Source organism: Cololabis saira, chromosome 11 (genome assembly GCF_033807715.1).
Source record: "Cololabis saira isolate AMF1-May2022 chromosome 11, fColSai1.1, whole genome shotgun sequence".
In the NCBI taxonomy this organism is placed as follows: domain Eukaryota; kingdom Metazoa; phylum Chordata; class Actinopteri; order Beloniformes; family Belonidae; genus Cololabis; species Cololabis saira.
In genome coordinates, this window is record NC_084597.1 from 25934559 (window position 1) to 25948968 (window position 14410).

General features: G+C 38.1%; 2 protein-coding genes across 2 annotated transcripts; one reads left to right on the top strand and one right to left on the bottom strand.

Moving 5' to 3' along the window:
* The first annotated feature begins 2699 nt into the window (after positions 1-2699).
* tescb (tescalcin b) lies at positions 2700-9367 on the top strand. Its single transcript, XM_061734186.1, has 8 exons — positions 2700-2973; positions 4164-4233; positions 4374-4454; positions 6176-6315; positions 6411-6472; positions 6825-6932; positions 7491-7538; positions 7712-9367. Exons 1-8 carry the CDS (start codon positions 2910-2912, stop codon positions 7793-7795), a joined length of 657 nt encoding a protein of 218 aa, XP_061590170.1. The 5' UTR covers positions 2700-2909; the 3' UTR covers positions 7796-9367.
* Positions 9368-10623: 1256 nt separating this feature from the next.
* On the bottom strand, positions 10624-12238 carry m17 (IL-6 subfamily cytokine M17). The gene is made up of 3 exons (XM_061733379.1): positions 12163-12238; positions 11583-11731; positions 10624-11487 (listed from the first exon to the last, which is right to left on the bottom strand). The coding sequence occupies exons 1-3, from the start codon at positions 12215-12217 to the stop codon at positions 11023-11025; spliced, it is 669 nt and encodes a 222-aa protein (XP_061589363.1). The 5' UTR covers positions 12218-12238; the 3' UTR covers positions 10624-11022.
* Positions 12239-14410: the final 2172 nt, after the last annotated feature.

Consider the following 14410-nt stretch of genomic DNA (forward strand, 5'->3'; position numbering starts at 1 on the left):
TAATATGTAAACAAGGAAGAAAAAAAAATAAAGAAAAAAAAGAAAAAAATAAAGAAAATAATATTAGTAATATTAACAACAATAATGATGATAAAATAAATAAATAGATGAATAACACATGGACGGTTAAGGGTTACACATTAGTCTAAACATTTGTCAGTTAGTAGTACAATTGAGGGTTTCCACACATCCGAGTAACACTGTAAACATGACAAAAATAATGCTAAGCTACATCATGGAAAGACAGCATAAGGACGAATTCTAAGAAAGGGGACCAGGCCTTTATACATTTTTGGCGAGATTTGAATCTGAGCTTTTCTAAAGGTATAAAAGACATAAAATCTTTGACCCATTCTGTGAATGTTGGGGGTTTGTCAGATTTCCAATTGCAGAGGATAAGTCTCGGGGCTATGAGAAGAAAATGCAATAAAATTGGCTTGAGGAGAGGTAACTGGTGCATCATCTGTGGGAACTCCAAATATAGAAGTCATAAGATTGGGTTCAATAATTATATGACAAATGTTCGAGAAGGCATCGAAAATATTCTTCCAAAATGTCGTCAGAGACGTGCAACCCCCAAACATATGTCCAACAGAGGCAGGCTCCAGGTGACATCTTATACAAGTAGGGTCAACATCAGGAAGAATTTAAGATCAACCATGCTTTGAAGAAGAATCCATGCTCCTGTTGTCTTCTTTGTATCCAGCTCTGATCTGCAAACATCCTATGCCTTATGGTGCATTGTTGGTATGTAAATGTGTAGCAGTATTTTATCTACAGTTTTGCAATAATTATTTGTAAGAATTTGGTCATCTTATTTGTATTTTGTACGATCTTCTGAATAAGTGGACAATGTTATTTCATGATGGTTTAGTATAAGTTACTGAGATATGTGTATTGGTTTAATTCATGGCATAGCTACACTCTGTAATAAATAATAGTATAAATAGTAATTATGTGGAATATATAAATACTGATAGATGTGTTAAAAATGTATGTCCTTGCCTAGTGATTGTTAAAATATATTTATTGTGTGAGATAATGTTAAATTAGTACAATATAATGTAACCATAGTAGGCAAACTTTTAATGCACAATTGTGTTATTTGTTCACAGTTTCACACCGATCTTTCACCAATAAACCTGTTGACTAAAGCCTGTCTTCAGAGTCTTGATGGAGGAGAGGAGTTTAGCTGGCTGCCAATGATACAGCTCTAAGGGCAGCACAAATGCGCCCCAGAGAGCGTTCCCAGATCCCCTCTTCCAGCTCTAAATTTAGATCTTGTTCCCAGGCGGATTTGGTTTTGTCCAAGAGAGGAGGGCCAATATCCTGTATAGTCATGTACAGTATATCTTTGAAATACTAACCTTGGTGTATGGATTCCAGTCTAGTAGGCTATAGTGTCTATGCTCTTGTCCGGCATGGTTGGGAATGAAAAATGTTCTCTAGCAAAACTACGAACTTGGAGGAATCTGAAAAAGTGAACACTAGGTATCTCATGGACATTTTGAAGGGTTTCAAAAGAGGCAAATGTGCCATCTTTATATAGGTCACTAAAGAAAATCAGACCCTTGAGGTGCCATGTCTTAAAAGCCGAGTCCGCCTGTGAGGGCAGAAAGAAATGATTGTCAGTCAAAGGCATATGGCCACACATATTATTAAAACCAAAGTGTTTTCTAAATTGGCACCAGATTTTGAGGGAGCTACTAATCACTGGATTATTAAAGCGTGATTGATTGTCACCTGGCAGTTCGGAACATAACATAGCCCCTAGAGAGATCTTGGGATCTGTAGACATTTCCATAGAGGCCCAGATTGGGCCCCGCTTGTGTTTATGGACCGCAACCCAATAACTCACTTTTGTAATATTTGCAGACCAGTAATAAAACATGAAATTAGGCAACCCCATGCCACCTGATGCTCTTGGCAATTCTAAAAGAGCTCTTCTGGCACGTGGCCGGGCTTTATTCCAAATAGAAGTGGTGATACAGCTATTACGAAAAACTGTTTTTTAATCGAAAAATAAATTTGTCCACGTATGTGAGATGTATTTATTCAATTATTTATTTATTATTTATTGGATCCCCATTAGTCCGCATAAATATGAAGACTATTCTTCCTGGGGTCCACATTAAATCATACAATTAATCAACAATACAGCATTTGTACAAAGAATTACATAGATCAATTAACCTGAAAATATTAACATAAATTTCTCAGTGCATATGAACAAATACTAATAATAATAATATGAACATTGAAAAATTAACATGAATGGATTCCTTTAACGTAGTTTTCTAATAGACTATTGTAACAGAATATTATGTCGAAACCCATGATTACATCATGGGATAGAAACAGGTTATTTAAAAAATAAAGTTCTATATATTTTTAATCATCAGATTGATACTTCGTAATTCTAGAGCTTTTTATGGTGGACTTTTGTCTGTGGAGAATCGACTAATTACACAATGATCCTGCAACAGATGAGTTTGGAGCGCACAGGTGGATCCTGCGGAACTGACTGATCAAAATCAATTAAAAAAAAAAAGAACATCTTGTGCACATTTATTTTCTTCCCCTCTGCCTCGGCAATTTTGGTTCCAGCGTCTGAGCAAACAAACAGGTCTTTGAGTCTGAATAAACAGAAACGTGCATGTGTCGTCATCGGGACGGCTGTTGCGGAAGTGCGGTGCTGCTGTCGGAGGAGGAGGAGGATGAAACCTGCTTGGCGACCACGCAGGAAGACGGAGGTGTGAGCTCAAGATCTGAACAAACACTGGCCATGGACCATTCCCACACATGATCTCCGGGAGATTCCTGCTGGCGAGTCCAATATCGTCTGATTTGCGACTTGTCTTTAGTGCCTTTTAAAGCCGTCCTGTCCTGCGGAGGAGAGCGGAGGAGCCATGGGGGTCCTGCAGTCCACAGGGGGCCACCCGGAATATGCTGGTCTGGCGGAAAAGAGCGGCTGTGCGTGATAAGTAATGTTGCTTGCATCGGTGTAAACGTCTCTTCTAAGTCAGACAAGAAAGGAAGCTCGTAAACTACAGTAACAACCGAAATGGCCTTTCATTTCATTTCATGGCTATTTCTGTTGCGTTTCGTGTTGAAGACGGGGCATCACTTGACTGTTTGACATGATTATCAAAGCGTTTTGTTTTCTGTGGGGTGTACTGTAATTACACAAATGTACCGTCCCTGGGGTGAACCACACAGTTTGGCGCAGTAGCTGTGAATAATTTAAATTGAACGTTAACGGAAGTGTAACTTTACCCAGTGTACAAACGAGACACCATGAATAATAGATGTTTATTTCTACATTATCTGATAACTACATCGTAAACCTGTAGCCTCGTATCAATTTAAAATCTTTCAGTAGGCTAGTGAAAGGTACGACGGAGTATTAGGGCCAAACAAAAAAACAATAAAAAGAAATTACGAGAATAAAGTCATAATGTAATGAGAATAAAGTCGTAACATTACGAGAATAAAGTCATAATATTACGAGAATAAAGTCGTAAAATTACGAGAATAAAGTCATAATATATTATAAATATATAAATATAACTTCACAAGATGCTCAATATTCTTCATTTTAACACAGGGAGAAGAAGCTCTTCCTGTTAGAGTTCTCATAAATTATATTCTCATAATATTACGACTTTATTCTCGCAACATTACGACTTTATTCTCGTAATGTTACGACTTTATTCTCGTAATTTTACGACTTTATTCTCGTAATATTACGACTTTATTCTCATAATATTACGACTTTATTCTATTACGACTTTATTCTCGCAACATTATGACTTTATTCTCGTAATTTCCAATTTTTTTGTCTTAGTTTGGCCCTAATACTCCGTCGTAGAAAGGAACGTAGGGAACTGGGTTTGTTTATGTTTGCTCAGGATATGGACATATAGATGCTCACATGGATATGGACCCTACGGATGTCCATTTAACTTATTATGGGGCCCATGTATTTGGTCCACATCGTCTTCCCGTTTGAAGCCCATAATGCTGAAAACATCTTGGAGAAATGCCATTTCTCAAGCCCAAGCCCACCCAGTGCTTGGGACATGCTGACTGGGATACGATTTAATGAAAATGAATCCTGCAGTGTGCATACAGTTGATCTTATGGTTACTTCCTGTTTTCAGTTTCTGTTGAACAGATTGGAGTCCTACATAAAAGATTCCAGCATTTAAGCCACAATGAAGAATTTCTACGGTAAGATGATGTAATTTATGTGGAACTGGAAACCCGTTCAACAAGTTTCATGTCAGCTCATGTTACACTGTAACGCCCTAATCTCTCACATTACTACCTGTACTTGTGTGCCTGCTTAAAATCCCCTTTTCCACCTGCAGGAGAGAAAACTTCAATGGAATCCCAGATCTGGCGTGCAATCCCATCCGTGAACAGATTGTAGATGCTTTTTTTGACAGAAGGTACAGTGCAAAAACCTTAATTTAATCACAAAATAGCTGAGATCCTGTTTACAAAACAATGGCATTAAAATAGTGCAACATTTAAATTCTTTACTTAATTTAGGAAAGAACGGACATCATGCTAAAAGTCAATTGCACTGTCTTGGATGAGATTAAGTCACGTCCACAGTCATCTCATTCTGTTTGTTTCAAAAGAAAAGGACTCCTCATCTAAACCAGTGTTTCATCTCCATGTTGGAATGTTGCCCATATGTATATCACATGGAAATTCATGCTCAATGGGCATGTGCATATGAGCAAAATTTAAGAAATGTAATTGAAAACATTAAAGAAGGTTTTTCTGGAGTTAAATGCAAAGCATTGCCATCTTAAGTGCTAAGAGGCAACTGGACTTTCTTGGTTCTGAGGATGCTTCGATGATGGAGGATGCTTGTAATTCTCTTTTCACACATCTCTGAATCTGCTGCAGTGCACGCTTATTGCCAAACTCCAAGAAGATAAACCACTTAGCTCCAGTTTTGAGAACTCTTCATGGCTTCCAGTCAGTTTCAGAATTATTTTTAAGATTCTTCTTTTAACTTTTAAAGATTTCAACACTAAGTCGCCCCAGTATATCTCTTTTGGCCAAACTCTTGCAGTGGGGATCTGACGTCTTCTGAGCAGAGATCGCTGGTGGTGCCTCGTCCTCATTTTAAAGCATGTGATGATCAGGCTTTTGGGGGTAGCGGCACCAACAACTATCCACAACTGTCTCTGTCTCTTGTTTTATAGGTTCAGAGGAGGAGCTTTTAAAAGACAGCTGAAAAAATTTCAGGCAGGCTTTTAGGCGATGTCTTATGTTGTCTTAAGCTGTTGATTTAATACTTACTTCTAGATGGGAAATCTTCACTTTTCTGTGCAATTCGTGAGGCTTGAAATGGGCTGCCTTGTTGATTGAGATCATCTTTGCTTTGACATCTCTGACAGCACAACTGAACATTGACGTCTTTTGATGAGCATAACCTGTCATCCTTGGGATGTTTTTTTCAGAAAAGGACTCTCTTATTTCAGCAAGTGTGATGAGTGGAAGACCCAAATGTACAAGACCAGGGTAGCAGGAGTAGATAATAGTGTCCTTTATTAAGCAAAAGTCAAATTATTGCACTGGTACTGTCAGATGTCCAAAAGATACAAGCACAAAAAAAGTTGTGAAGCAGAGATGAAGGAGATGTGAAACACAGGTACACCAACAGGTGATAAGATAAGATAAGAGATAAATTTAACCTTTATTTCTACCTTAATGGGGAAATTCACTTTGTGCAGCAGCAGTATATTCAACACACACATGCAGGGAAAGGGTAAAAAAAGTAAAAAAATATATAATTACGAAATATAAACAGTATATACATTGGAATGAAAAATAAAAAGTAGTGCAGTATGGGAAAGAAAGAAAACCAGTGCCAAAAAAGCAGGTAGGATGAATATGTCTTGTGCTCCTGACATTACATTCAAAATGAGAATATGCTTATAAAACATCTTAATCAATAAAAGTGATATGCTTTAACTGAACATGGGGCGTATGTTACTTGTCTGTCTTAATTCTGTTTTTTTAACAACTTTTTGTAAAACTTCCCTTTTTTAGTTTGTACAATCTAAAACAAATGTATTCCACTTTTCGGTAGAAATGTATATTTGTTAGCAAAGCATTTGGCCGGTTCTGTTTTCATCTGTTTGTTTTCCAGAAACTTTCACCAGAATGGTGCTGGACAGGTTGATGAGATCAGGTTTGAAGAATTCCTGGTGGTCTTGTCTCATTTCCAGCCCCCAGCGTCACACTTGAGAGAGGAACAGCATGATAAAGTCAGGAAGGAGAAACTGAGATGTGGGTCTCCAAGTGAACCTAAACTCATGCATGACATTATGTGTGGCTGACAAAATCTAATGCAAATGTTGTTGGGTTTTTTTTTTTATCCTCAGTTTTATTCAACATGCATGACACAGACAACGATGGAAAAATAAACCTTGCGGAATACAGACATGTAAGCCTCTGCTATCAGTTTACTATAACATGTTGTAATTCATGGTACTCTTCTGGGCTCTTTCTGCTTTTGCTTGTGCAAATGATGAATACTTGAGGCAGAAAGGACTGCATTAAAAGAGTCCAAGAGCACAGAACAGAGCAGCACCAATGTGACGCTGATTTAGACATAAAATGGGGAGTCAGGGTGGAGGTGGATTGTATGGCACCTTGAAGAGGAATATTGCAAAACAGTTTTTAAATAGAGCGCTCTGCAAGCAGCTAGTGAATAAGCCTCTGGAGACTGGCTAGTTGAGCTCTCTAGCCATTGTAGTAAAATCCTTTTATTTCAGCTGTTGCTTATATCTGTCCAGGTGGTGGAGGAGCTGTTGTCGAACAGCGGGGCGCTGGAGAAGGAAACAGCCAAAAGCATTGCAGATGCAGCCATGTTGGAGGTGGCCAGCATTTCAGTGGGTCATATGGTATGTAAGCTGTATCATCGCCCAGAGTTAAAATAACCCCAGGTTTATTATAAGATGGCAAATTGTTATTTTAAGCCTCTGACAAGACTCAGAAAATGTATAGAAATTACCATTTGTATGGCATCTCTGTCTGGATGTCGTCACCTTAGGTCTGTAAGTCAACGTCTCCTCACAACTGGCTGTTTTGTCCTAAATATCTAAGCACCACTCCAGTTGTATATAAACCGAGGACCAGGACTCCCTTCTGTTTGCATCTTTCGAAAGTAGGTTGTGAACCATTCAGTAGTCGACTCTTACTGGTTTATAACATTGTGATGGCAACCAAATGGAGATGACTCTACTAACAATCGTTTTTACACACTTTCTGTACTTTAGCAAAGTTAAGATTCCTTCCGTTTGTCTGTAGGACCCTATCCAAACTATCAGCTAATTGGAATGGCAATGTTGAGTCTTGTCAGAGGCCTAAAATAGTAATTCTGGAAGTTTACTGTTAGTGTTCGTTTTACATCACATTAAGATTAATTTAATCACTTAACTGAGTAGCTCCTTTCCTTGCAGGAGCCTGATGAATTCTACGAGGGAATTACATTCGAGCATTTTCTCAAGGTTGGTAAAAAAACTAAAGATGCTTATAAAAATAAAAAATTCTATAATATATATTGGATCTTTGTTAGAACCACTTTGTCAGAGTGTGAGTATACTTTTGAAACTGTACATAAATACACCTTTATCCTCAATTGTTGAAGGGGTTTGGAATAATATAAAACTGTATTTTGCAGCTGCTGGAACGCATTGAAATAGAATCCAGAATGAGCATCCACTTCATGAATGTGGACGCTACGACCCTGTGCCACTTGCACTAAAGTATGCAACGACCGAGAAATAACTGTGGATATAAAGGTTTGGCCTCACTGTAGCATTTACTGTTGTCCTTGTAGTTTACTGCTTGCACTGAAGGTATGCCTCACACATGTTTGAACTGCTATGCAAATCCAAAGATTATGAAAGATTATGAATAAATTAGAAGTACTTTATTTATTCTATAAGCAATATTGTAAGCAATACTACCACTGTATGAGTTACTGGACCAAGCAATAATAATCAAAGTTCCATGATAAGAAGTATGCATGTGAACATAGATGCTCGAAGTACCTTAAACATGTAATTGCTGGGCCCCGGATAGTTTAGTGGACTGAGCGGGCACACCATATGCAAAGGCTATTGCGCTCGTGCAGGCGGTGCAGGTTTGAATCCCAGCCTGTCGCTCTTTACTGCGCGTCTGTCCTCCTCTCTCTACCGGTTTCCTGTCTAGCTGCTTTCAAAATAAAGACCACTAGAGCCATAAGAAAAAGTTATTGTTGTAAATCCTCTTATTCAGGGATATAAATGTTTATCTTGAATCTAAATGTGTCCAATAACGCGAAATCAACAATGTGAAATAATTTTTAAGTCGCCAATGTACAACTTGATGCATGCGCTGCATGTATTTGCACAATGAAAGACTAGAATTGTTTGACAGAGAAACTCTTTTAGGTACATTAATAACAGAACCAAAACTTTGCATGTTCAGCTAGGACTAGCGCTGAAAGTTCACCGCAAAGTGACCACACCCTGAGAATGTATGACTCATGGAAGTAACTTTCACTGAATGGATGGTTTTGAAACGTATATTTCTCTCCAATGTTGTATTTTAGACATGCCAGCATCTCTCTAAAATGCTAAATCACCACAATAGGGGAAGTTACAAAAGTTACAGGAGCTGTGTTTGCTGTGGTTTATATTTATAAAGACTTAACTGTTGCATGGCCTCACAGAGAGAGAAAGAGAGACATAGACAGTGTTGCATCACATTTTATTCCATTCTACACAGTTGGAACAGACGTCTTAGGTTAAACAACAAAAAGGATCATCCATGTCTTGTGTGCCTTTTGAAAAATGTTCAATATCTTAAGAAATGTGTAAAACAAAAGTTAGAGTAAGTGGTTAAACTGTAAAAAAAAAAAAAAAAAAAAAGAAATGCCGTAACCACAATGTGGGCTTTTCTTCCTCTTTTTTTCTCTCTCAATATTTTTCAAGTTCAATTATTACAGTCAATAAAAACACTTGATTATGTTGAAAATATTACTTCATTATTTTCATCATTTTTAAATAAAAATGTATGATTATTTGGCATGGTACTGTTTTGCCCAGATCGTCCTAATTATTTTGTATTCTTCTTTTGGTGTATACTGCCCCCTACAGGTTAAAACATGTAAAGCATGTTAAATGATGATGAACTTGCACCTGTTTTTCGTTCAAATAATCACCAACGTGACAATGTATGTCTGTTAGTTAAACAGATATAGTTTAGTATGTTTCAAGACATAATACAAAATATATGAATGTAAATTAGTTTTGTGATTGTGTTTATTTGACATTAAAGTTGATGTAGTAATTCAGGATCACATCATTTGTTTCTTTTTCTCTTTACAGATACATTAGAATTTAAGGGTTCACAAGTGGCTTCAATAAAAAGAAACAACAATTGACTCATCTGTTTTTAAGAGGCCACAGATGGTGATCATTTTGATGAGCCTCTAGACGTAAAACTACTTCAGTCGTTTTATGAAAATATTGTGTATACCATGGTAAGAGTATTGCTGTGCACTCTGCAACAATTCTTCTGAAAGTGGTTGCATATTCAGTTGCATGTCTAAATAAGGAAACATTTCAGTAATAAGTCCTTCATTACTGCATTTGAGTGTGAAAGTTCAACCTCCGACAACAGTTTGACACCCTCCTCACGCACAACTAAAGAAAGAAAAGTGGTTAGCAGAAGTCCAAATGTTTTCTAATTTGCTAAAGATAGATGAGAGGTGTGCTTACGGTAACAACAGCAAAGGAAAGTCTAGAGAGTTCAGTATCCAGGACTGTCATTCTGAAAGTGCACAGGTTATAGACTTCTCTCCAAAGCATTACATGACCCAATGACATCAGACAGTATCTTTTACAGTGCAGATTGTATCTGCTGGGGTCGATCCGATCCCCTCTGAGATTCGTTATAGCATTGAAATGGTAGTGAAAATGGTTGAATAATGCAGACTGAAGCATAAGTGGTGCCCTAAGGTGCCCTCCATTTGTGCTTTAAATAAAACTGTTATAACAGGGAACTTGATTCATGACCCAGAGTGAATCCACCATCTACTTCCATTTTCCTGAAAGCTTGTGACCTGAGGAGTTTGGCTAATAATGACTTAATTTCAGTAATAAATAAATACATGGAACAAAACAAAATAATCAGTCATCCAAATGTACAGATGATGCACCTGCATGCATGAGTAGTGATGAACCATTTATACCATTTAAATTCTTTTATGCTTATTTGTTTTCTCCCTCCCCTGTTACACACTTGCATGTTAATCTATAAAAGGATGCAAGCGTGGAAACCGCACTCTGTTAACACAAACAGTTATCTGACCCACACACACACCCACACCTTGTGACTGACCAGACAGCCCGCCAGTTTCATGAAATCTTTCCTATCTGATGCAGCCTTGTGTTGAAAACATGCGTCACTCAGATCTGATATCACACAGTCAGCGTCTCAGCAGCTTCCTGATTTTCTTTTAACTCCTCTTGATGGACTTAGTCTGTGCAAAAAGAATGGCACATGAATGCTTCTTTTACACAAAAAACACAAAAATACTGTGGAGGGCTTTTGTTTTTATTTCAGCAGTCCAGCAAATGAGATGACACATTATTTTTGATTCTTTTCTCCATTGCAGATCCAGCCATGCAAAGAAATCAACGGTGAGAAACCAGTACAGTTTTGAATTTTGTGTACAGCAAATAAGTTTACATCACAGAACCTTAGACAATATATTACACTATTTAAATAAAGATAACTTGCATGAAAACAACTCTTCACTCTTGTAATAGCATCCCACTGAACAGAAACACTCATAACAATAAATATTAAATATCATAAATAGATTCCCTTATATTGATGTACCTGCCACCTTCATACTCACTCATCTTCTTCAGTCTTTAACAACCAAGTGAGTAAAGTGCTGCTGGAAACTGACTGACTGAGATCAGTCTCAGCTCATCTTCAGAAGGATGTATTTGTTAGTATCTTCCTTCTACAGACTTTGTTTTTTAGAGTCCTCAGGTCTCTGGAAATGTTTGACAGCAGCTCCCTGAAGGCTTTCAGGACTCCACAGCCGTAGATCTTCTGCTGGAAGACATTCTGAGGCGGAGGTAGTGTTGTGGGCCCGCCAGCTGGCTCTGGAAGCGGCACGTTTGGGAAGTAGTTGTGATAAAAGTTCTTCACAAGGAGAGCAAGGCTCCTGCTGTGAGTGCTGACAACAGCAAGCTCGTTCAGCAGGAGGCTCGTGGGGGGCTGCAAGTCTGTCTGCTGCTCGTAAACTCGCTTGAAATGTGGGGAGAAGCTTTGGAGATGCGTGTAGATGCTTGCTATCCTCTCTGAGGGCTCCAGCCCAGAGATGTTGGGGTCAGGGATGTTGTTAACTGATACCTTGCAGAAGAGCTCTGACCTTTCTCCTTGAGCTGTTTTCTATGAAAAAAAACAATAAGACAAAAGTGTAAAGCATTTTGTCATGTTTGAAGGTGTTATATCGTACAAACATTTAAAAGTCAGGCAGTACTCACATATGTTTTGATTAGATTAACAGCCTCTTTCTGTGTAAGTCTGGTCATCTTTAAAGTCTGTTGCAGAGCATTCCCACACTGCGGGTTTCTGCTCGCTGCCACAACTCTTGTTGAACCAACAGCCAGAAGCAGCAGGAAAGCGAGTAATGCTGAGGAGAAAGGAAACTGTCAGTTATGGTTATCCTGCCTCCCATTAAAGAGGGGAACTTCACTTGAAAACCACAAGTGCAGAGCAGGAAAGGTTTAAGAAAAATAAACATAAAATATAAAAATATAAAATACACTCTTAAATCATTTAGAAGTGGAGGGGAAATCCCCCGGAGACATTTGGTAAAATAAAGTTTTGTTTGGTGAGATGCTGTTGGGCATCTCAATAAACTGCTGGCATTTTCAGTCATAAAGCAGCGGTAAAACTTTTCAAAAATCGGTGTGCTTCATTGATGCAGGAAACTAAACTCAGTTAGTTTCACAACAGCAACACAAGTCACTAAATATAGCTTCCACACTGGCATAAAAAAAGATGCAATAATGTTCAGTGATATGTCCTGAGAGAAAAAGAAATAGATGTGGGGAGACTTACCTGCTGCTGATTCCATAAACTGGTGAAAATGCATATTCTTTACATGACCATTCATTCTCCTCTTGTTCTCACAAGCAAATTGCGCAGACTCGTCATATTCACACTCCTTTTAAAACTTCTTTAAAAGACAGAAACCACACATTTGTCACAGGAGGAAATGACGTGCACTTGGTGAGGCAACCAAATTTCCCAGAATTTCTTCCTCTCTCTAAAACCTGACCTTTTTTTTTCAAATATTAAATAAATGGACAATGCCCCAACATGCCTGCTCTGTCCATGGATGTGTTTGGGCATTCCCTGAATCCTTGAAAAATATATAGAAATATGAAATTTGTAAGTTGCATGTATATTCAAGTAGTGAAAGCACTCATTACTTGTTTTTGCATGAAAGACTTGCATGTGTGTGTTAAGTTTAAATCCCTGGGAGACCATAGATTTGTGGAATAAGAAATTGAAAAGTGTCAGACACCAATGAGAGTAAATGATGATCAGAGGTCAAACCACCCTTTGACACAGTTCACCAATGTGGTTTCTAGCACCCTCTAGAGAGCAAATGTGACAATGACTCGAAAAAACTGTGCTTACCACTGCGCAGATACATTTTTCTTTTCTTTTTTTTTTATCAATTATGCTTCTTGTTCTTTTCTTATTCAGAAAGCAGTAAAAATATCCAAAGAACCTTTCAAATTTGACTGGATTCAGATGAATTATCAGTGAACAGCTTTCAGTCTCTGTGGAGCTGTATATCCATGCACTGGCGTGATTGATCACACTTCACACTGCACACTGCTGTAGCTGATTCCCCTCTCTGACTTGATTTTTAAAAAAGGTTCAATAAAATTTTGCCACAGGGACTGTTGAAGCTGTTCCTCGGGCCACATGTCTATGTTTTTGCAATATTTTCATGTGGGTACTTGCACAGGAAGCCAGCAAGGTCACAGGAAACAAATTAAATTTCACAATCAGGAACTTTTACAAGTACGTAAACGGGTGGATATGCATAGCTGAAGTAGGCAATGTGTCGGTGTCACCACACAAAATGTTGAAGTTTCTGAGAGGAAGGGCTGATAACTTATTGTGACACCTATTAATGTTTCATTCTCTTGTGGTTTGTTGACGTAGTGTGTGGGCAGATGTCCACATACTACATCCACATCCGTCCACCATCCACACACTATGGATGTTTTGTGTGTCAGTGTGGATTTTTAAAAATTATTATTATTAATTTCTTGTCCTCTGACAGTGTTCTAACAGCTACACACTTCATGGAACAATGGTCATGTAAGCTTGAAGACACCTGTGATGGGCCCCAACAAGTACAATCAAAACACATAAGGAAAGCCAAGAACACAAAAACACCCCCCAAACTACAAAAATGTTTTATTCACAAATGTTTAATTTTATTCACGAAAACGGGGTGAACGTATCTAAACACTCATTTTTAATATAGACCTCTAAACATTTAAATAAAACACAAAGGAATTGAGGACCATAAAAGCCCTGGGTTGTTTTTTTCCCACTGATATGTGGCAGAGATATAGAGATGTAATTTTTACATTTTCTGGTATTCAGCTCAATTCAAAATACTTTGATAATCCTGGAAGGGAAATAAATGTACCACCTGGCTGTTACATTAATACAATAATAGCATCCCTATCTACCTGAACCTACGTCAGCTCCATCATAAGGCTTATTATGCTCCTGAAATGAAAGCCGTCTGGCAGTGCTGACCCTTCACAAAGGTCACTCACAGTTCAGACTGCTAATTGCTATCAGAGCACTAGCATCCCACTCTATCTTCAAGAAACTTTTGAAAACACACATATCCATCTTCATCATTCTTCCTTTCAGGTAATTTTCTGGCTTTATTTTCGTCTATGTTTTATGTTCACTGTTAGTAATTACCTTTATCCTTAACTTCACTTGGCTTGATTGTGTTCCTTTTTTTGGACGTCGCTTTGTTTAAAATCCTCTGCTGAATACGGTCTAATGCAATACAATGTCCATATATATAATGTCTTCCATTCTGCAGGGTGTACATTATAGGACGCCTGTCCTACAGCTCCAAGCTATCACGCAAACATGCATCAGACTCAATAACCCTTGAATCATGTTATCGTCACAGAGCAAATCTTCTATTTCAAGCACAAGTTCATCTTGAATCACATGTTGAGCTGTTCCAGGTTATTCAAATAGCCTACGGCACAGCATTACTGGGAATGCGTGCCCTTAAAGTTGCTAGATTCAT

Excerpts from the sequence above, each read along its gene's own strand:
- m17 (XM_061733379.1), bottom strand. The coding sequence starts at position 12,217 with ATGAATGGTCATGTAAAGAATATGCATTTTCACCAGTTTATGGAATCA. Across the intron at positions 11,732-12,162 it reads GTTTATGGAATCAGCAGCAG|CATTACTCGCTTTCCTGCTG; the intron begins GTAAGTCTCCCC and ends CTTTCTCCTCAG. Across the intron at positions 11,488-11,582 it reads TTAATCTAATCAAAACATAT|AAAACAGCTCAAGGAGAAAG; the intron begins GTGAGTACTGCC and ends TTTTTTTCATAG.
- tescb (XM_061734186.1), top strand. The coding sequence starts at position 2,910 with ATGGGGGTCCTGCAGTCCACAGGGGGCCACCCGGAATATGCTGGTCTG. Across the intron at positions 4,455-6,175 it reads GATGCTTTTTTTGACAGAAG|AAACTTTCACCAGAATGGTG; the intron begins GTACAGTGCAAA and ends TTTGTTTTCCAG. Across the intron at positions 7,539-7,711 it reads CATTCGAGCATTTTCTCAAG|CTGCTGGAACGCATTGAAAT; the intron begins GTTGGTAAAAAA and ends TGTATTTTGCAG.